The sequence below is a fragment of the Raphanus sativus genome, chromosome 4 (assembly GCF_000801105.2).
Source record: "Raphanus sativus cultivar WK10039 chromosome 4, ASM80110v3, whole genome shotgun sequence".
Lineage (NCBI taxonomy): Eukaryota > Viridiplantae > Streptophyta > Magnoliopsida > Brassicales > Brassicaceae > Raphanus > Raphanus sativus.
The window spans coordinates 34466326-34487920 of NC_079514.1; the positions used below are offsets into that span (position 1 = coordinate 34466326).

The 21595-nt window shown below is 36.3% G+C and overlaps 4 protein-coding genes and 1 pseudogene across 4 annotated transcripts; 3 read left to right on the forward strand and 2 right to left on the reverse strand.

Annotated features, from left to right (window-relative positions):
- Positions 1-1078: 1078 nt before the first annotated feature.
- Positions 1079-1417, reverse strand: LOC130511321 (uncharacterized). The gene has a single exon (XM_057008249.1). The coding sequence runs from the start codon at positions 1415-1417 to the stop codon at positions 1079-1081; it is 339 nt and encodes a 112-aa protein (XP_056864229.1).
- A 3825-nt stretch (positions 1418-5242) lies between these two features.
- Positions 5243-7120, forward strand: LOC108848301 (cytoplasmic 60S subunit biogenesis factor REI1 homolog 2). Its single transcript, XM_018621624.2, has 4 exons — positions 5243-5486; positions 5615-6378; positions 6453-6665; positions 6759-7120. Exons 1-4 carry the CDS (start codon positions 5382-5384, stop codon positions 6913-6915), a joined length of 1239 nt encoding a protein of 412 aa, XP_018477126.1. The 5' UTR covers positions 5243-5381; the 3' UTR covers positions 6916-7120.
- A 752-nt stretch (positions 7121-7872) lies between these two features.
- Positions 7873-12560, forward strand: LOC108849811 (disease resistance protein RPS6-like; annotated as a pseudogene).
- A 1617-nt stretch (positions 12561-14177) lies between these two features.
- On the forward strand, positions 14178-16170 carry LOC108849168 (replication protein A 32 kDa subunit A). The gene is made up of 10 exons (XM_018622682.2): positions 14178-14422; positions 14514-14609; positions 14694-14794; positions 14873-14914; positions 14995-15072; positions 15158-15236; positions 15321-15392; positions 15492-15577; positions 15660-15728; positions 15821-16170. Exons 1-10 carry the CDS (start codon positions 14306-14308, stop codon positions 15900-15902), a joined length of 822 nt encoding a protein of 273 aa, XP_018478184.1. The 5' UTR covers positions 14178-14305; the 3' UTR covers positions 15903-16170.
- Positions 16171-16196: 26 nt separating this feature from the next.
- Positions 16197-17244, reverse strand: LOC108850789 (RING-H2 finger protein ATL67). The gene has a single exon (XM_018624267.2). It carries the CDS (start codon positions 16947-16949, stop codon positions 16323-16325), a length of 627 nt encoding a protein of 208 aa, XP_018479769.1. The 5' UTR covers positions 16950-17244; the 3' UTR covers positions 16197-16322.
- Between the last annotated feature and the right edge of the window lie 4351 nt (positions 17245-21595).

Genomic DNA, 21595 nt, shown 5'->3' on the forward strand with positions numbered 1-21595 from the left:
TTTAGAATGAAAAGTAAAATAGAAATGAAACTGCTCTTAATATATTTCATGTGTGGTTAATACAGTTATTAACAAAAGGTTTGATAAATAATATTGATGCAATAGAAAATAAAATGAGTTATCACTTCATATATTGATATCCTTTTAATCATTCGATTTTACTAATAGGATTTTGAGTGATATATATATATATATATATATATATATATATATATATATATATTCAAATACAATAATATATTTTATTTGATATTTCTAACTACTATATTATTTTGTGATATATTAGGAATGAATTGTAAAAATTCAGGTAAAAGGATATGTAAGTGCTGATTCTAAAATCTAAAGTAACTGATCATCAAAATAGTAATAAGTTCGTATGCAGAAAAATATGCATATTATAAAAAACTTCAGTTTATAAAGTTTATATTTGACTAATTTCAGAATCAATATTATAAACTATTTCAGTTCGAGGAAAAGGATATTAGAAACTAGCAACCAACCAAAAAAGAGTTGGTTGTATTAACGACGAAAATGATGTAACAATTTGTGTTATAAAAATAAGCATTGTATGCTATTTTAAAAAATTGTGAATATTTATATAAACATACAGTAATATTTATATATGAATTCATTTTTAGGGCCATATCAAAAGTTATGTTTATAACTAATCTCGCAATTGATAATGTTCTCCGATTTTAAATTTGGTTATTCCGTACATTTAGTTATTCTGTTGAATGTATGGATATTTATTTTATGAAACTTCGAAACTATTCGATACGAGACGGTAAAAGCTTGTGTTTTATTCATTGACCTAGAACCATATATATATTGTCGATCATATTCATGATAGACACAAATTGTTTGTTATCCTAAGTAATAGGGATATAAGATAAACATCAATAAATATGTCGATCACCAAATCAATACATAACACTCCCCCTTGATCGACTCATTCTGGTTCAGGGTTCATTCATGCTTTTAATGTTGCCTCATTAAAACCTTTCCAGGAAAACCCAGTGGGACAAAACCGTGGATAAGGAAAAAGAGTACAACACATGAACTCCCCCTGATGAATGCATCACTGAAGATCCTTCAGTCGACGCATGCCTATTTTGTGCACGAGCTTCTTGAACACTGATGTGGCTAAGGACTTGGTGAAGAGATCGGCTGAATTCTCACTTGAACTGACTTGTAACACTTGGATCTCTCCTGCCTTCTGGAGCTCGTGGGTAAAGAAGAACTTTGGTAGAATGTGCTTCGTCCGGTCTCCTTTGATGTATCCATCTTTAAGCTGAGCAATGCAGGTTGTGTTATCTTCGTATAGGACGGTAGGTGGATCCTTTCCTTTGGTTATACCACAGGTGGTACTGATGTGCTGTGTCATGGATCTCAACCATACACTCTCGACTAGCTTCATGCATCGCCAATATTTCTGCATGATTTGAGGAAGTAGCCGCCATGGTCTGTTTCATGGACCGCCAAGATATTGCTGTCCTTCCATGTGTAAAAATATATCCAGTCTGAGATCTACCGAAATGTGGGTCAGATAGGTAACCTGCATCAGCAAAACCAACTAAACCTTCCTTAGATTGGTTAGTAAACATAAGACCCAAATCCTTCGTTCCTTGTAGATAACGAAGTACATGTTTTATCCCATTCCAGTGCCTTTGGGTCGGACATGAGCTGAACCTAGATAGTAAGTTCACAGCAAAACTGATGTCTGGTCGTGTATGGCCAGCTAAGTACATCAGAGCTCCTATGGCACTGAGATATGGCACCTCTGGACCAAGGATCTCTTCATCGTCCCTCTTTGGACCAAATGGATCCGTGTCCGGACCAAGGCTTCTCACGACCATGGGACTGTTTAATGGGTGAGATTTGTCCATATTAAATTTCTTGAGTATCTTTTCTGTATATGTTTCTTGATGCACAAGGATTCCATCTTTTACATACTCAAATTGTAAACCCAAACAAAACTTTGTTTTCCCGAGATCTTTCATCTCGAATTCTTTCTTGAGATATTCAACAGTTTGGGAAATTTCTCCAGATGTTCCTAGGATATTTAAATCATCTACATATACTGCAATGATTACAAAACCCTTATTGAACTTCTTTATGAAAATACATGGGCAGACCTGGTCGTTTTTGTATCCTTCTTTCAGGAGATACTCAGATAGTCTATTATACCACATTCGACCTGATTGCTTTAATCCATAAAGAGACTTGTTCAATTTGATACAATGTTGTTCTCGAGAACTCTCTTTGTTTTTCATTTCAATACCATCTGGAATTTTCATGTATATCTCATTATCCAGTGGACCATACAAGTAGGCAGTTACAACATCCATTAACCGCATATCTAGACCTTCTCTTATAGCCAGACTTATTAAAAATCTCAAGGTCGTAGCATCCACCAAAGGGGAATAAGTTTCCTCATAATCTATTCCTGGTCTTTGTGAGAATCCTTGTGCAACAAGTCGTGCTTTGTATCTCACAACTTCACCTTTCTCATTTCTTTTTCTCACAAAAACCCATTTGTATCCCACTGGTTTTATATCATGGGGTGTCCGGATGATCAGTCCAAATACACCTCTCTTTTTCAGTGATTCTAACTCCACATTAATGGCTTCTTTCCATTTTAACCAATCTGGTCGTTGCATGCATTCATATATAGATGTGGGTTCTAGATCCTCATTTTCCATCAATTCAAGTGCTACATTGTATGCAAATATATCATCCATGTCGACATATTTTCTGTTCCATTCCCTTCCAGACATGACATAATTTATTGAGATCTCATTATTGTCAGGAACCTCAGTACCTTGATCCTTGGCGTCCCAAGTTTCTTTTGATGGTACATGAGTTCCCTTTTCCATGTCTAGGGTTTCAAAAGATTCGGATTTCTTTGCACCTTTTCTTTTCCGAACTTCTTTGTCTTTGGAACCAGATGGTCTACCACGTTTTAATTGTGGTTTAGACGTAGTAGCAGCTTGATTATGTCCCTCATGGACGTCAAGTCTTATTGGTGCATTGGCAGCTGGTATATATGACTTGGTTACTCTATTTGGGTCAGCAAAGGAATCTGGCAATTTATTAGCTAGCTCTTGCAAATGTATTATTTTCTGGACTTCTAGATCACAATCTCTAGTCCGAGGATCCTGCCATGTTAAGGATGTTTGATTCCATTTTATATCTTTTTCCAGCTTACCAAAATATCCCCCTAATGCTGGATACTTAGATTCATCAAAATGACAATCCGCAAACCTGGCCTTAAACAAATCACCAGTTGTTGGCTCTAGGTATTTAATAATAGTAGGGGAATCGTATCCAACATATACTCTCATCCTCCTTTGAGGTCCCATCTTTGTTCTCTGTGGTGGTGCTATAGGCACTTGGACTGCACATCCAAAAACTCTTAGATGGGAAATATCTGGCTCATAACCCGTAATTAGTTGGGATGGCGAGTATTTATGCTCACTTGATGGCCTGAGTCTAATTAATTCGGCTGCATGTAGCACAGCATGTCCCCAAGCTGATATTGGGAGTTTGGTATTCATTAAGAGTGGTCGGGCAATCCACTGAATTCTTTTTATAAAAGATTCAGCCAGACCGTTCTGAGTATGGACATGTGCTACAGAATGTTCCACACTTACCCCCATGGACATACAGTAGTCATTAAAAGCTTGGGAAGTGAATTCACTAGCATTGTCAAGACGTATAGTCTTTAAAGGAAAATCTGGAAAGTGTGCTTTAAGTCTTATGATCTGAGCTAGCAACCTCGCAAGTGCTAGATTACGAGTTGATAAGAGACAAACGTGTGACCATCTTGTAGATGCATCAATTAAGACCATAAAATATCTGAAAGTCCCACAGGGTGGGTGTATCGGTCCACAAATATCAACTTGTATTCTTTCCAGAAAATTTATCATTTCCTTATTCACTTTGGCTGGTGATGGCCTAGTGATTAATTTCCCTTGTGAACATGCTTCACATGTGAGGTATTTAGGAATAACTCTTTTATTTTTCCAATTGTGGCCATTTGAATTTGTTATGATTTTTCTCATCATCACTGATCCGGGGTGACCCAACCTGTCATGCCAAAGAGTGAACTCTTCTTTGAGTTCTTTGTTCATCACGGCATTAGCCTCAACCAGACTAGTTTTAACATAGTAAAGTCCAGTCCCACATGCTGGTATAGTCTCAAGGACTCTTTTATTGCCTTGGGTGATATTATAAATCTGAAGAAATTCTTTATTTCCTTCACCCTTGGTTTCAACATGAAAACCATTGAGTCTTATGTCTTTGAAACTTAACAAGCTCCTATTAGAGCTAGGTGAGTACAATGCATCATCTATCTCTAGATGTGTACCATTAGGCAATAAAATGCATGCTTGGCCGCAGCCTTCGATTAGATTAGCTGTACCAGCTATGGTTGTGATGTCGGCTGTTTTATTAATCAGGTTTATGAAGTATCGTTTGTCTTTTAGGATGGTATGGCTGGTGCCACTGTCTACCACAAATGAGTCCATTCCACTTTTCATTCTTCAAAAACAATACATAACAGAAACTACAAATTTAATGTATGGATTAAAATAGAAAATTGAGGTGAGAAGGTGATAAGTTATTTGTCACATTAAATAAGAAATACTAGAAGACAGGTCATTTTCTTAGTTTTACCAATTGAAGATCATACTTCAGAAAAAGGAATTCATGTTAATTTTCTTAAAAATCAGTTTTGTAAAGTGAATATTATTGTCCTTTTGGCAATGTTGTACTTGGGAGAGTGAGTATCTAGCCGCTCAACCTAACAACCAATCTGGTTCTGATGTCACAAAGAACAAAAAGTATCCAGAGTGGGTTTTATGTTTTCTTTTGAGTCTTTACTTCAGAAAGTTTATATTATGCTAGTTTATGTGGCAGTATTAATCAATTGGAAGAAACATTTTTGATCCACATACTAATTATTTTCATGTTGTTGTTATTTTCTACCATGTAATAGTTTTAAATGCGTGGTAATGAGATTTTCACATCATCTTTTGAACTTTTTTATGGATTGTCTTTTTTTTTTGTATTAGTAGTAAATTTGTTTGGTAAAATATTTCACTTCGATAAACAAACCTGAGTTGAAAAAAATAAAACAAAAAGGGCCATAAATAAGAAACGGGCCTGGAATAAATAGCCCATTGAACTTTAATTTGGGCCAAATATTAATATCTAATCTTGACCCGACCCATAATACATATTCCGGGAACGCAAACACATATTATCGTCGTTTCTTTAACCTTCTTCCCTCGACCGACCTATATGTACGAGAGCCGTCGCCGCCAAATCAAAATATCTCATCGCTAACCCTCAGAGCAGCAAAACTCTGATAGAGAGAGATGTCAGGCTTAGCATGTAACTCGTGTAACAAGGACTTCGAAGACGACTCTGACCAGAAGCTCCACTACAAGTCCGAGTGGCACCGTTACAATCTCAAACGCAAGGTCAGTCTCGTTAGGTTTTATATATGCTTATGGTTCTGTAATTAAATGATCAAAGAAACGAAGAAGAAAAAAACACTTTACATGTTCTTATGATGTTGTTGTTGTTGTTGTTGTCGGAAAATGTTTAGATCGCTGGTGTTCCTGGAGTGACAGAAGCTTTGTTTGAAGCCAGACAAGCTGCTATCGCTCAGGCGAAGGTCAAATCAAACGAAGCACCTCTGCTTTACACCTGTGGAGTCTGTAATAAATCTTACAGGAGCTCCAAAGCTCACGAGCAGCATCTCAAGTCAAAGAGCCACGTTCTCAAGGTGGCTTCTTCAAGCAACGGAGAGGAGGATAAAGCCATCATTAAGCAGCTTCCTCCTCCTCCTCCTCGCCGTGTTGAGAAGAAGGTCAATCCTCAGCTAAAGGGTTTGATCGAGGAAGAAGAGAGTGAAGAGAGTGAGGATGAGTGGGTTGAGGTTGATTCTGACGAGGATTTAGAGGGTGAAGAAGAAGATATGGATGAGGATGAGGAGGATGGGTCTGGTGAAGAAGATATGGATGAGGATGATGAGGATAACGAGTTTGAGTTGGATCCGAGTTGTTGTTTGATGTGTGATAAGAAGCATAAGACGATAGAGAAGTGCATGGTTCATATGCATAAGTTCCATGGGTTCTTCATTCCTGATATCGAGTACCTCAAGGATCCTAAAGGGTTTCTAACCTACGTTGGTCTGAAGGTGAAGAGGGACTTCATTTGTCTGTACTGCAATGAACTGTGCCATCCTTTCAGCAGTTTGGAAGCTGTTCGGAAGCATATGGAAGCCAAGAGTCACTGCAAAGTGCATTACGGTGATGGTGGTGACGAAGAAGATGCAGAGCTAGAAGAGTTCTATGACTACAGCAGCAGGTCTTTACTCTTCCTTTGTTTAGTATTATCTTACTTCAACAATTGTTTATAATTGAACGTGTGTGTTTGTATAGTTACGCTAATGAAGGCAGCGAGAACCAGATGGTTGTAGCTGGGGAAACAGTGAATACAGTAGAGCTTTTTGGTGGGTCTGAGCTTGTGATTACCAAGAGAGGGGAGAACAAAGTAACGTCCAGGACTCTTGGGTCTCGAGAGTTCATGCGTTACTACAAGCAGAAGCCACCCCCATCTTCTCAGAAACACGTCGTCAACTCTCTAGCCATGAGGTTTGTCTTTGAGACCCCATAAGAGATCATCTCTTTTTACTCTCTCTTTGCAGAAGAATCTGATTTGGATGGATATGTTAAAACAATGAGCAGGTACAAGAGCATGGGTTTGGCAACGGTGCAGTCGAAGGAGGATATAGTGAGGATGAAGGTGATGAGAGAGATGAACAAGAGAGGAGCTAGGAGTCGTGTTAAGCTGGGAATGAAGAGCAACGTTATCAGAAACTTGCCCAACAACGTCACCTACTAGTCTGTCTCTCCAAAACTAGTGTGCTGTTTGATTCTGTAACGCTTCTTTATGAAACTTGTGTTAGTGAGTGAAGTCTAGAACCTATATGAGAGATAAGCTTTTTATACTTTCGAAGGTGTCTTAATGCCGATTTTGTCCGAGTTTGTGTTCTCTATTGTCTTATTTTTCGACAACATTTTCTTTTCTTTTTCTATCTGTTCAGTAATTCGTCTGTGTTTCCTACGTAAAGCAACCAGTAGACGTGCTTGTTACCGATGACCCGGACCTCTTAATATTGGTCTGGGCTTCGGCCTGGTAATATTGGTCTGGGCTTCGGCCTGGGTTACCAGGTCCATACAAAAAAAACAATTGATAGATCGTGTTTTGGTCCCTGGGCATGTATACTATTTGGTCACTCTTTTTTGTCGACCCTAACATAGTGCTGTAGTTAGTCAAACTCTTTTGCATTAAAAAAATTGTACCACTTGACGACGTTAGACATTGGTTAGGTTTTTTCAATACCCTATTTTTCAACTTTAACATGCCACCTCATGCTCTCTTTATTCCACTTCATTTTTTCTTTCTTATTTTTTTTATTCTATTTATCATTTCATGTATTTGCTTAAACTTATGATAAAGGGGATTTTTTATATATATCCAAAACATATGAAACTAATTTCTTTTTGTAGAACAGAAAAAATCATAACTTTTGATATAAAAAAAATTAAAAAGAAAAAATTAATTTGCTATAATATAATTGAACAAAAGTAATCAAGGTGAATAAAATGAGTATGTGGACCCCAGTTTTTTAGGATTCAACATGTTTGAAAAAAATTCAACATCAAATAATCCATGTCTATGTTTTTAAGTTTTTCATGTGAGGTTTCAACAGTTGAAAAAAAGATTAACACTACCATTGTATATGGTCTAACAACTTTTTTGAATTATATTGTCTCTCCCTTTTGTCTTTAGTCTTGTGTTACACATTGCTTTCCTAAGAATCCTTTATTGCATTTGACCACTTCTCCCTCTGTTTCACATGGCGTCTCCTTCTTCTTCTCAAGCGATCAACTGTTCACACGATGTTTTCCTGAGCTTCAGAGGAGAAGACGTTCGCCGCAAATTCCGTTCCCACTTACTCAAGGAGCTTGACCGCAAGTTAATCACCTTCATCGACGATGAGATGGAAAGAGGCCAATCTATTGCGCCTCAGCTTATTAAGGCAATACAAGGGTCGAGGATCTCGGTTGTAACGTTTTCCGACAACTTTCCGAATTCGAGCTGGTGCTTGCATGAGTTAGTCGAGATTATGAAGTGCAGAGAAGAACGAGGCCAAATCGTCATACCGATTTTCTATGAAGTGGATCCTTCTCATGTCAGGAAACAAACCCACGCCTTCGGTAAGCTCTTCGAAATGACTTGCAAAGGCACAACGGAGGAACAGAAACTTTTGTGGCGGCGGGCGTTGACCCACTCAGCAAACATAGCTGGAGAGGATTCTCGCAACTGGTACATATTTGCGTAATTTTGATTTTCTGCTTTTTTTTGCAGGATCACTTATAATAAACTGATGAAGGTAAGAACGCAAACATATTTAGAGAAAAATTATATTAGACTCTATATGGAAATTGAAATTAAGTTACAGTATTTAGAGAAGAACACAAAAAGTCAAAAACTGATTAACACTTACAACGATGATGAAAGTAGTCTGAAGAGAAAATGAAATATTTCAAAAATAAATCTAAATAAAAATCTGACTCGGCACTCTGTTTCTATCACAAACTTATGTTATGTTATTTCTCCTCTTTCCCTTTCAAATCTTCCCTGTTCCATCAATCTGTAACAACCCATCCCGTGGGAACAACCCGCCTCGTAGGTTTCAGACTGGTTTTGCAGAGCACCGAGAGTTGGTGAAACTCATACGTTAGAGATTGTGATCGATGTTTTGCAGGGTCAGTCCAGTCTACGGGACTGGGTTAAGAGAAACTCCATGATGCTTCATACTCTTGTTGATTCTTTCATTTAGTTAACACTATAGTTGCTGGTTGATGCTGCCTTTTAACCATTTTCATTTTCAAGTATTACTCATCATTTCGTTACCATAATCTTTGATAAGATCGATCTCCCACTAACTTAGTATGATATTTATATGTGTGAATCTTTCTTTGTTAGGTCCAACGAAGCAAAGATGATTGAGAAAATCGCCAACGATGTTTCAAACAAACTGGTTTCTACAGCATCCACTGATTTTGTTGACTTTGTTGGAATTGAAGATCATATCAACAACATGAATTCGCTGTTGAATTTGGAGTCGGAGGAAGTGATCAAGGTAGGTATTTGGGGTCCATCTGGAGTTGGGAAGACTACCATTGGACGAGCTCTCTACAATCAAATCTCATGTCAGTTCCTATCAAGCATTTTCATCGATAAGACTAAGGAGAATTTTACAAGGGCCAAGTCAGACGACTACAACACGAGTTTGTACTTGCAAACACAGTTTCTGGCAGAGGTTCTGGACCAGAAGGACATAAAGATACATGGTTTAGGTGCGGTGGAAGAAAGATTAGGGCATAAGAAAGTTCTTGTTATTTTTGATGATATGGAGGACAAAGCCCTCTTAAATGCCTTGGTGGGGAAAACAACATGGTTTGGTCCTAGGAGTAGAATTGTTGTGATTTCAAAGGATAGGGAGCTTCTAAGGGCCTGTGGAATTGAATCTGATCGTATCTATCAGGTCCATCTCCCTTCACAAGTTCTAGCTTTCCAGATGTTCTGCCGATGTGCGTTTGGGCAAGACTCTCCACATGACGGTTTTTCGGAGCTTGCGACCGAAGCTGTTAAGCTCACCGGTAATCTCCCACTGTGTCTCAATGTTACGGGTTCATCACTGAGAGGGATCAAGAAGGAGGAGTGGGCAGATAGGTTTCCTAAGCTCAGAGATAGTTTGGCTGGACAAATTGATAACACTCTAAGAGACAGCTACGGTAGGTTAAAAGGAGAAGATAAAGCAACCTTTCTTCACATCGCTTGTTTGTTTAATCATAAACCACGTCACTACGTGATACGATTGCTTGAAGACAGTAGGTTGGGTGTTGATGCTGGACTTGTCACTCTAGCTGAGCGGTGTCTCATTCAGATATCAGAGGATGAGACCATTAGGATGCACGATTTCGTGGAAAAAATGGGTAGAGAAATCGTCCGTCAACCATATATATATAGCCCTGGGGAACGTGAATTCTTGATGGATTCTCAGGAGATCTGTGATGTACTTCTTGATGGAACTGTAAGCTCTTTAGTTATTCTTGTTTTGCCTTGATGTCCATTTTTAGTCTTCTTTTGTTGAAAATTTATTGTTTTTTTTTTCAGGGTACTAAAAGTGTTCTGGGCATATTTTTGAACTTATCTGAAATAAAGGATACATTTTCTATTAGTGAAAAATCATTCAAGAGGATGAGAAACCTTCGGTTTCTAAGCATCTACGGGGTCATACCGGAGAAAATAGAAGTCATACTGGCTAATTTACAGGGTGGTGAAGAACATATGTGGCGCCATCTTAGATTGCTGGAATGGTGGGGTTGCTCAATGAGATGCATGCCTTGTAACTTTCGTCCGGAAAATCTTGTTGAACTTATAATGCCGAATAGTCACCTTGAGACATTGTGGGATGGACCTCAGGTAAGTTTGATTGTGTATGTCACCTTTTCTACTACATGTTTGTTGTTTGACATATTTTAAGTTAACCTTGCCTTACCACTTGTGTTATGGGTCATCAGCTGCTTATAAAACTCAAGAAGATGGATCTGCGGAGATCTAAAACGCTGAAAGTATTCCCAGATCTTTCAAAGGCCACCAATCTCGAGGAACTGTGTCTTGAAGATTGCTGGAGTCTGGTGATGATTCCTTCCTCTATACGTAATCTCAAGAAACTGAGGAAACTAAACATGAAAAGATGCAAAAAGCTGCAAGGTCTTCCAACCAACATTGACTTGGAGTCTCTCCTTTCCCTCCATTTCAGTGGATGTTCACAGTTAACAAGTTTTCCTCAGATTTCAAGGAATATTTCGTATCTCTTTTTAGATGAAACCGAGACTGCACAAGTTCCCGGGATGATAGAAAACATCCCTGGGATCTGTTACATATTGATGAACGGCTGCAGCAACTTAAAATATTTATCTCCAAACATTTCGAAACTGAAACATCTCGAGGTGATGTTCTTTTCAATCTCACCTGAAGCGAGTTGGTATGACTTTCCAAGTGCAGAGGCAACGACCAGACAACACTCACACTCAATTACAAGAAAATTCTCCCTCTCACAGTTGGAAGAACGATGTCTTCCTAAACCTCCTCGGGAGCGATGTTCGCAGAACTGTACTGAGCCACTTGCACAAGGAACTCAAACGCAAAGGAATCAAGAATAGCTATAGTCCTTCTTTCAAGTAATTATGCGTCTTCGAGCCGGTGCTTGGATGAATTGGTGGAGATCATAAAATGCGTCCAAGAGATTGGTCAAAAAGTGATACCCATTTTTTATGATGTGGATCTTGTTCATATCAGGAAGCAGATCCTAGACCTTGGAAAGAGGCACAAAGTGGAAAATCAACAAAAATGGTTACAAGCGTTTGCTGTACTTAGCAAACTTCAGGGATATCATACCCGGGACTGGTAAGTTAAAATGAAATATTTAAGACTTGCTTTGTTATCTTCATGGATGTACATTATTAATAGTATATTTAATCTATTTTTGCTGTGTCATCATCTTTCTTCTAATCAGGGATTCCGAAGCAGAGATGATTGAAAGAATGGCTGTTGATATTTCCTTTGCACTAACTGTTACACCAGAAATCCTGCCCATGATTCTAGACCAGGAAACTGAGGAAACGTTAAAACTGCACTACAATAGTCTCACTGGGAATGAGAAAGTGTTGTTTCGTCATATTGCTTGCTTTCTCAACAATGAGACATATGAGAGTGTGATGCGATTGCTGGAAGATAGTGACTTGGATGTTGGAGGTAGTCTCAAGATTCTATATGAAAAGTCTCTGATACAGATTTCACAAGAAAGAGTCATAAGTATGCACCATGTGCTACAAAAGATAGGCAGAGAAATAGTTCTTGGACCATTCATTAACCAGCCTGCGCATCGTCAGTTCTTGATGGATACTAGTGGGGGTTTTGACGTACTTATTGATCAAACTGTAAGTTTCTTTTTTCATTTAGCATCATTCATTGTATGTGTTTCTAAGCTTGTTCTGATTTATATCCCTCTTAAAATAAATTTTCAGGGTACTGAAAATGTGTTCGGCATCTCGTTTAAAGTATCAGAAATGGAAGAGAGATTGAGAAGAGATGAAAGATTCAAAGGAATGAAAAGTTTGGAGTTTATGAGAGTGTACAAGGACAGTTTGTACGGTAAAGAAGTTAGAGTTCATTTAGTAAAAGGCCTCCACTCTCTGTGGGAACGCCTTAGAAATATTTGATGGTTAAGAAATAAGAATCCTCGCTCAGTAAGATTCTATTATCGGCTTATGTCTTACTCCATTTTTGGATATGATTTGTTGTTTATATGTTCAAACTTTAACAGTCAAGTTTGATGTTACATATGTCTGCTACTACTGACCTACTCTTTTCATTTTATATCACAGACATTTTGCCAAGGAAAATGGCAACGCCTATTTTGATCTTTAACTTTTTTTGAGCAAATAAATCTTTAACTTTTAGTAAAACGCAAATAAATCACATACTTTTATCTAGGCCTGGGCGTTCGGGTACCCATTCGGGTTCGGTTTGGGTTTTTCGGATTTTGGTTATATTTTGTAACACCTTCTAGGTCTCATTCTAGTAAATCTACAAGTTCGGTTCGGGTTCGAATATAACACATCGGTTTCGGTTCGGTTCGGATAGTACCTGAAGTAACCATATATCAGTCGGATTTGGGTTATATCAGATCGGTTCGAATATACCCTAAGTAAAATCTAAAATTCAATAGAAAAACATAAAAAAATATATACTTATTTATATATAATGGAGTATTTAAGATATTTTTTAAAAAATTAGATACTTATTGTTAGATATCATGTTGAAATAAATATGAAATTGAATATTTGAAGTACATATTTATGTTTTAAATATTTATATTATATATTAATTCGGACATTTGGATCGGTTTGTTCAGATATTTTTTGGGTTTTTCGGGTTTTTGGATTTTTCGGATTATCCATTCGGGTTCGGTTAATAACACTTCGGGTTTGGATATGTTTTGTAACACCCTACAAGATCCATTCGGATATTTTTTAGATTTCGGATTCGGTCTAGATCGGGTTTTTCGGTTCGGGATCGGTTCGGATTTCGGGTTACGGGTTTTATGCCCAGCCCTACTTTTATCTTTCATCGACTAAACCGTTTCAATTTGGTCAAAAGTTTTTGTTTGTTAAAAAAATAATTTTTTCTTTTGAAAAATCTGGTCAAAAATTAACAGTTCATAGATAAAATAAAATAAAATAAAAATATAAAATGATATTAAAATGCATGTGTATTTATGATAACTGTTTTTGTGTTGAAATTATTTCATGAAAAAAAACTTTAAACTTCAAACTGATTACTTAAAAATATTAGTATACTTATATGTAAATTTTATAAAATATAATAATATATATAATTTAATTTATTAGTATGATATTCATAATCATAATAAAACATTTATTTTAATAATTTTTTTAAGTTAAAATGTTTATTTTGTTTTTCTTGTTTTCATCAAATTAAATAAGACATATTGTTTTCTTTTTATTGATAACTCTTTTTGTTAAAATAGACTTATATAATATTATTATTTTCTTATTCTTATTTTAATATTTCAATAAAACAGAAATTATTATATTTAAAAGTTAGACTAAGGAATATATATATATTTATGGTTTAATAAATCTTATTTCTATTCATATAATCTAAAATTTCTTATAAAAAATAAGTATAGTTATAGTATTTTGAACAAAATTGAGTAAACCAAAAATTGATAGTATATAAACCGAATCAAACCAAATTAGAGGTTTTAATATAGTAACTAATTTTCATAAACCAAATACATACCAAACTGGAAAACCGTTTAAAACCCCAGATTGAATAACTTGTATATTGGGCTTAGTGGGTTGAGACTGTAATGGACTAGATTTCTCTGAAAACCTTTTGTAGAAATTGGCCATTTGGGGCTTTATCAATATAAAGTTGGTCAATAAAAATAAATAAATATATATATGGAGGGAGGCCATCAGTGAAGCCCTAATAGGCGGGAAGCTGAATCGAAACTAGCGGGAAAAGTAGTATTTTTAATCCTTCTCTTGTTTATTAACTCCTCTCCTCACTCATCTTCTGCTTTTCCGATCGCTTCCCTTGCATTCACCCACCATCGAGAAAGAAGATGTTTTCAAACAGTCAATTCGAGCCCAATTCCGCTTTCTCCGGCGGCGGATTCATGTCCTCTCAACCCACTCAGCCCTACGAATCCTCCTCCTCCTCCTCCTCCTCCACTACTAAGGTCCCGCTTCCTATTTCTCTCCATGTCGATTTCGCCCTAGATTTGTGTCGATCTAGGGTTTGCTAAATCCGATTTTTGCTATGTTTTCCAGGGAATAGTTCCAGTGACGGTGAAGCAAATCAACGAATCTTCTCACTCGGGTGGTGAAAAATCCGGTATCGTCATCAACGGAGTCGAAATTACAAATGTACAGTCTCTTCAAATTTTCAGATTTCTCCGGTATCGAGAGTTTACTCAGTTGAGTGGTAAAATGTTTTTGGACTTGGTACAGGTGTCACTCGTTGGGCTAGTGTGTGACAAAGACGTCTCTAAAGTCACTGAAGTTAAGTTCACTCTTGATGATGGCACTGGTCGCATCGACTGTAAAAGATGGTAACTTACTTTACATCCTTTTGTGAGACATTAAACATAGATAACATGTAACTGGGGTTGTTCCTGTCTTATTTATAGGGTGAATGAAAGTTTCGACGCCAGAGAAATGGAGTCTGTTCAGTGAGTATACTATTTTCTTCTTTTCCTCACTTTTCTCGGGGAATTTTTTTTTTTTCTAATGGTTTAATATTGTGAAACAGAGATGGAACCTATGTTCGTCTCAATGGTCATTTGAAGACTTTTCAGGGGAATCAGCAGCTTCTTGTTTTCTCTGTCAGGTTTTGTGAAATGCTCCATTCCTTTACCATTGGCTAATAGGTTTCGGTAACTAGTTATTTAGTTAAGCTATGATTGTTAATGCAGACCTATTGTGGATTTCAACGAGGTGACCTTTCACTATATTGAGTGTATACACTTCTATTCCAAGAACTCTGAATCACAGGTATTACGAATATGAAACTTAGCAAAAAAGAGTTAACTCTGTCCTTGTTGTAAGTTCACAATTCATTTCTTTGTGGTTTCTCAGTTGGGACAGCAAGTTGGTGATGCCACTCAATCACATACGCTCAACGCAAACCAGGCAACCACATTGAACCCTGTAAGATGACATATACCAAGTTTTTTTTCTTTCTGTTTTCTACATGACTTATGGATGGTACATGTGCATTAAAGTCTTATCTTTGATACTCGTTTATAGGTGATGCCCTCTCAAAACAGTGATGGAAATGGGCGCAAGAACTTGGATGATATGATTCTGGACTATCTAAAGCAACCTGCTTGCACGTGAGTTTCACTTTCCTTCACCTGTTTGCAACAAACTAAAGTTGTGTCTCTACTAAATTGTTGTTATTTTGATTAACTGCAGTGCAAGACAACAGGGGATACACCTGGATGAAATTGCCCAGCAGTTGAAAGTTCCAAAGAACAAGCTTGAGTAATGCCCTCTTTCTTTCTTTCTCCTTATAATCTCCTATCTCTACACTTACAAGTTCTTGATCTTTAATGAGTTGGCTTGTCTCTACACAGGGGTGTTATTCAGTCACTGGAAGGGGATGGCCTTATATACTCAACTATCGATGAGTATCACTTCAAGCATGTCGAGCTTTGATCATCAGTAGGGAAGAGTCGGTTGAATCTTCTTTTCATCTAGTATCATTCTGCAATTACTTTAGCTTATGTGCTTGCTTAAACTAAAAATGGATTGATTTTCCTAATGATGTTCTTGGTTTAGTTTTCCATTTTCTTTGTAGTTCCATATTCTCTAGCCTGCATTATGTTTGCTATTAGTGGTTTAGAATTTCGGCTTCAGCCATATCATATAATAGTTTGCATACGATGAAGTAAAACTTGGTTTTGATTGTCAAGTTGTTTTGTCAGATCCACACACCAGAAACAACAAGGCTTGTAATGAAAAATTGATAATGCGATGAATTTAAGACGAGAATTAAAGTGAATTACTTTCAATAAAACTACTCATTAAATTGTTGGCAGCAAAAAAAAAAATTGATATTACTTGAAGAAACCCTAGTTACGCCTCTGTTAACTTTTCCAAAGTTTCACTCTGTTTGTTGGTTAAAGGTTTTGTGGAATGACGACAGAGAGGACAGGATTCATCTCGATCCAACCAATGGGTCAAGCAATCTTCATGAAACATATGCACGCATCCAGGCGGTTGGCATAGAGCTTGTTCCGACTCTTCCGACATCTCCTCTAGACAAATCGCACAAGATCCTTCTACTTTCGCTGTCGTCCAAGGAGCAGAACTAAAAGGCGCCACGAAGTACTCTTTCTTTGTAAATTTTAGGAATACCGTGATCAACAAGGGTCCCTGTGGCAAGTCTTTCCGTTGGGATTCGAGAACAATCTGGTCGGTGACAAGTCGGGACAAGACAGGTTCGTTGAAGCGTTTCTTGATTTGTTGATGAACGGTGGTTGGTTCAAAGTCTTTGAGCCTGAGAAGCGATAACATGTCGGGAAAGTAAGAAGAATCGAGGTAAGTGCCGAGACTCGTGATGTTACCATCATCACTCTCGTCTACGAGAAATTCTTGGATCTCCCGACGTTGACTGATGAAGACAGAGTTTAATAACCCTAAGGACAGACCTTGAGGCGTTACCTGTGAACTGATCTCTACATTGAGTGCTCTTGTTTCCATCTTCTTCCTTGAAGTTGAAAACACACAACAAAAACTCGGAGATGAGTCGTTAGAAATTGTGTCGTAACAGAGAGAGAGAGATTAGAGTGCTGTGAAAGAAGAAAAGTGTGTTGGTGAATGAATGAATAAGTGATGGATTGATGTTTGTATTTATAGAGAAAATCCGTTACATTAAACGCGTCAACGCCAATCTTCACTTTCCTTTTTTCTTTACCTCTCTTATTATTTCCTTTTCGTTGGAGAATCTTTAACGGTCATTTAATTTAGTTTTGTATATCCTTTTTCCAGTTCATTATTTCCTTTTCTTGATTTTACCGGTTAGGATGACCGGTGTTTCAACCGAAATAAAATTTGGTACTGTTGTTTTATCAGTTTACGATGGTTAGATATTTGGGGAATTTTCAAAAATACCACTTTCAAGGTACCATTATTTATCTTTACCACCACTAAAGACACATTTTCAAAAATACCTTATTTATTAAAATGGTAAAAACTCTTATATCTTTGTTTTTATATGCTTTTCAAAATTCTAATCCCAAATTCTAAATCATAAACCTCCAATTCTAAATCCTAACCCCAAAATCTTCAACTCTAAACCCTAAACCCTAAACTATATACCCTAAATTCAATATCCTAAACCCTAAATCCTAAAGTCTAAACTATAAACCCTAAATCCTCAACTCTAAACCATAAATCCTCAACCCTAAACCCTAAACTATATACTTTAAACCCTAAAACATCAAATCTTAACCCTAAATCCTAAACTTTCAAATCTAAACCCTTCATTAAAAATAGTGGTAAAAGTGGTTAGTGTAAACATGAAAAGTGGTACTATGAAAATGGTATTTTTGACAATTTCTCTAGATATTTTTTATAACATTTTTAACTTTATAGATATCAAATTAATGTAACTGATTACATGAAACATAAAGAAACTACAATAAACATGTTACCAAAGAGAATATTTAACAAATATTAACATTATCACGAACAAAGACCGCTGGTTTTCTTACTCCACTACCAGTCCAAACAACAGAAAGAAATGTTTCGATCTATTTCTTTCTCGTAACTGTAATTAAAAGTTTAATTTATCTGTAATAAATATTTGGCTGAAAATTTCTGCATTTATCTGTAATTAGAGCAGCCCATATCTAAGATGGTAGTCATTAGTATCTCAAATAGTCGAAGAACAAGAGATCCCATATTGCATGACGTCATTCTCGAGCATTCCCCCTTGTGTTGTCTAAAAATATTATCTCAGACAGGTATCTTACCTATGAAAGCGATACATTACATAGAGCTTGTTGTTCAATGATGAAGCAGCAACAACCTGCGTAGGCCTTATATATGCCGTGTTCGATGTATTATCTAACTCCAAAATACTACTAAGTGTCTCTGAGATCATGTTCGTTAATCAATCAATTTTGTTTTATGAAGAGATGTCGCACATGAAAGTGTATTGCACCAAGGTTTTGTATATTTCTCAATGTCTAGTTAGCACTCAGCTAGCTTCAGAATAGTGTCTTAGGTCCAAATGTAATTGACCTATGACGAGACTCATTCCTTTTTGTTTTCTTTAACAATCTTCACCAAAGTTAATAGTTGTATATCTAAGTTGCGTAACTGGTTTTCATTGTGTGTTTTTTGGCACAAATTAGGAGGCAGTGGATTATAAGACGAGAATTAAAAGAAATAATTTCATTAAAAATTATACTTTTGCAAAAATAGTAACGAGATCATTACAACAGATGAGAATGGAAACCCTAATTGAGCAAACCACAAACATTAAAAGAAAACCTAATTAGATTTGCAACACACGGATCATTACTCGAAACCTTTTCCTAACTTCTCCAAAGCTTCACTGTGTTCGTTGGTTAAAGGGTTTGTGGACTGGCGACAGAGAGGGCAAGAGTCATGTCGATCTAACCAATGGGCAATGCCAATGGGTCAAGCAGTCTTCATGAAACATATGCACACATTCAGGCGGTTGGCATAGGGCTTCTTGTTCCGACATCTCCTCTAGACAAATCGCACAAGATCCTTATACTTTCGCTGTCGTAGGAGCAGAACTAAAAGGAGCGAATACCGTGATCAACAAGGATCCTTGTGGCAAGTCTTTCCGTCGGGATTCAAGAACAATCCGATCGGTGATAAGCCGGGACAAGACAGGTTCGTTGAAGCGTTTCTTGATTTGTTGATGAACGGTGGTTGGTTCAAAGTCTTTGAGCCTGAGAAGCGATAGCATGTCGGGAAAATAAGAAGAATCGGGGTAAGTGCCGAGGCTCCTGATGTTACCATCATCACTCTCGTCTACGAGAAATTCTTGGATCTCCCGACATTGACTGATGAGTGATGAAGACAGAGTTTAATAACCCTAAGGACAGACCTTGAGACGTTACCTGTGCACTGATTTCTACAAAGTCGGAGATGAGTCGTAACAGAGAGAGATCAGAGTGCTGTGAAAGAAGAAAAATGTGCTGGTGAATGAATTGATGGTTTGATGTTTGTATTTATAAAGAAAAAGGCCGTTACAATAAACGCGTCAATGCCAATCTTCACTTTCCTTTTTCCTTTCTTATTATAACGGTCATTTAATTTAATTTTGTATTTCCTTTTTTCGTGTTCGTTATAATTAGTCAGGTTCATTGTTTTCATTGTTTTAATTATACCAGTGTTTTAACCAAGAGATAATTAGCTTCTATATCCATAAACCAGTCCTTAATGAGGTTTCCACACATGAGTTGATATTAGTATTTATATGACGATTTTAACATCAAACGATTTTTCCTTCCTGCATTCCCACTGACGATATCTGCCCGTCCCTCAAACCTATTTTTGCATTAATGTTATGTGGCTCATTCCTCAAAATACCCAAGTTATTCTCTAACTCTCTTTCATCTTTTCTTTTGGTCTTCTGTATTTAGTATTCTTCTCTCTTATCTTTTTTCATTTTCTAGTTCTCTATTTTCTTTTTCTTTCTGTTTTCTTTTCTCTTATTCGTTTTCTAAATGATATATGAGACTTTATATAATATTTTTGAATCTTTATTTAATTCCATATGGAATATAAACTGTTATAAAGTTCAAGAATGAAAATGTACAGCGCGTAAAGTTTAGAAAATATTTTAAAATTTTTATTTATTTGAGTACGGAATAGGCATTATTACAAAGTTCAAAAATGAACGGCACTAGTGAAGTTTCGATGAATAGTCACTAGTAAAGTTTAGGTTGAAATTGACCCTTTTCTTCAATTTTTTTCCCACCCTTTTCTTCAATCTGAAGGTGCCTTATCAAGTATTTGATAAACCACTTAAATATAGGGTCTGACTGGTTCAAACGCAGCGGTTGCGGTTGCGGGTGCGGGAGTTTGCGGATGCGGGTGGTTGCGGTTTCAAGTGTTACATGGCGGTTTGTATGACTGGCATAACGTTTAAAAATTATTGCGTTTGCGGGATGCTTGTGACTGGTTGATTATGAGACATCGCAGCGGTTTAATAATAAATTATCAATATAAACATATTATAAAATTATAAAATATAAAAACATACTATTGTGATAAAATATAATAATTGTTAATATAACATGATTAATAATAATATTAAGTTTATTTTTTTAATTTTTTAAGTAGTTGAAAGTTATAATTTAATACATTTTTATGAAGATTTATATTAAAACTTTTAAAGAATATTTTGTTTCTGTTTTATATATGTGTATATCTTTATATATGTATGTATATTAACTTTTAAAAATTATGATGAATAGCTACTTTAAAGTTTTTTTTAAAATACTACATTGTTTGTGAATTTAAATTAATATATAAAATATGTATATATTTTTATTTATAATATTTTCATTTTTAATTTTAAAATTTAAATTTTAAAATATTTAGAAAAAAATTAATATTTTTTTATCCAACCGCAACCGCCCGCAACCGCAAACGCTAGCTGGAACCAGCTTTTGGTTTTAAGAGGTTCAGAGCGGTTTGAAGCGATTTGTAGCGATTTGTATGATTGTTTTGAAACGCTGTCAACCGTTACCAACCGTAAAAGCTGCGTTTGCGGGTGGTAGAGGGAAAACCAGTCAACCCCATAATAAGCTCTTGCTACCCGTTGTTTGATCCTATTGAGTTGTGACGAAAACTGCGGAAGATTGTTTCTGACCCTTCAATATCCTTTTAGACTTGATAAAGTCACAACATTATTTTTTAATCTTATGTAAAGTAATTCAAAAATACGCAACTAGTACCCCTTTTGAACTTAAGTGCCACTAGTACTTAAGAGAACTCAGCGAAGCAGAACACAGAGGACATAGCATAATACCATCTCCATCCCAACTCCATATTTTACTCCATTTATAGAGTAAATGGAGTGAAAATGGAGTAATGAACAAAAAATAAAAGCATTACTCTATAAATGGAATAAAGCTTTTATTTTTTGTTCACTACTCCATTTTCCACTCCATTTACTCTATAAATAGAATAAAATATGGAGTGGGGATGGAGATGCCCTAACACAGACGGTTTAAACCTTGTGGCAAACCAAACTTCATTTGATCACAGGTTTAAATGTTCATGATGACTGACGGCAGAGAACCATAATTTGTAATATTTTGTAAATCTATTTATATAAAGTACAGTTAAATCTCTCC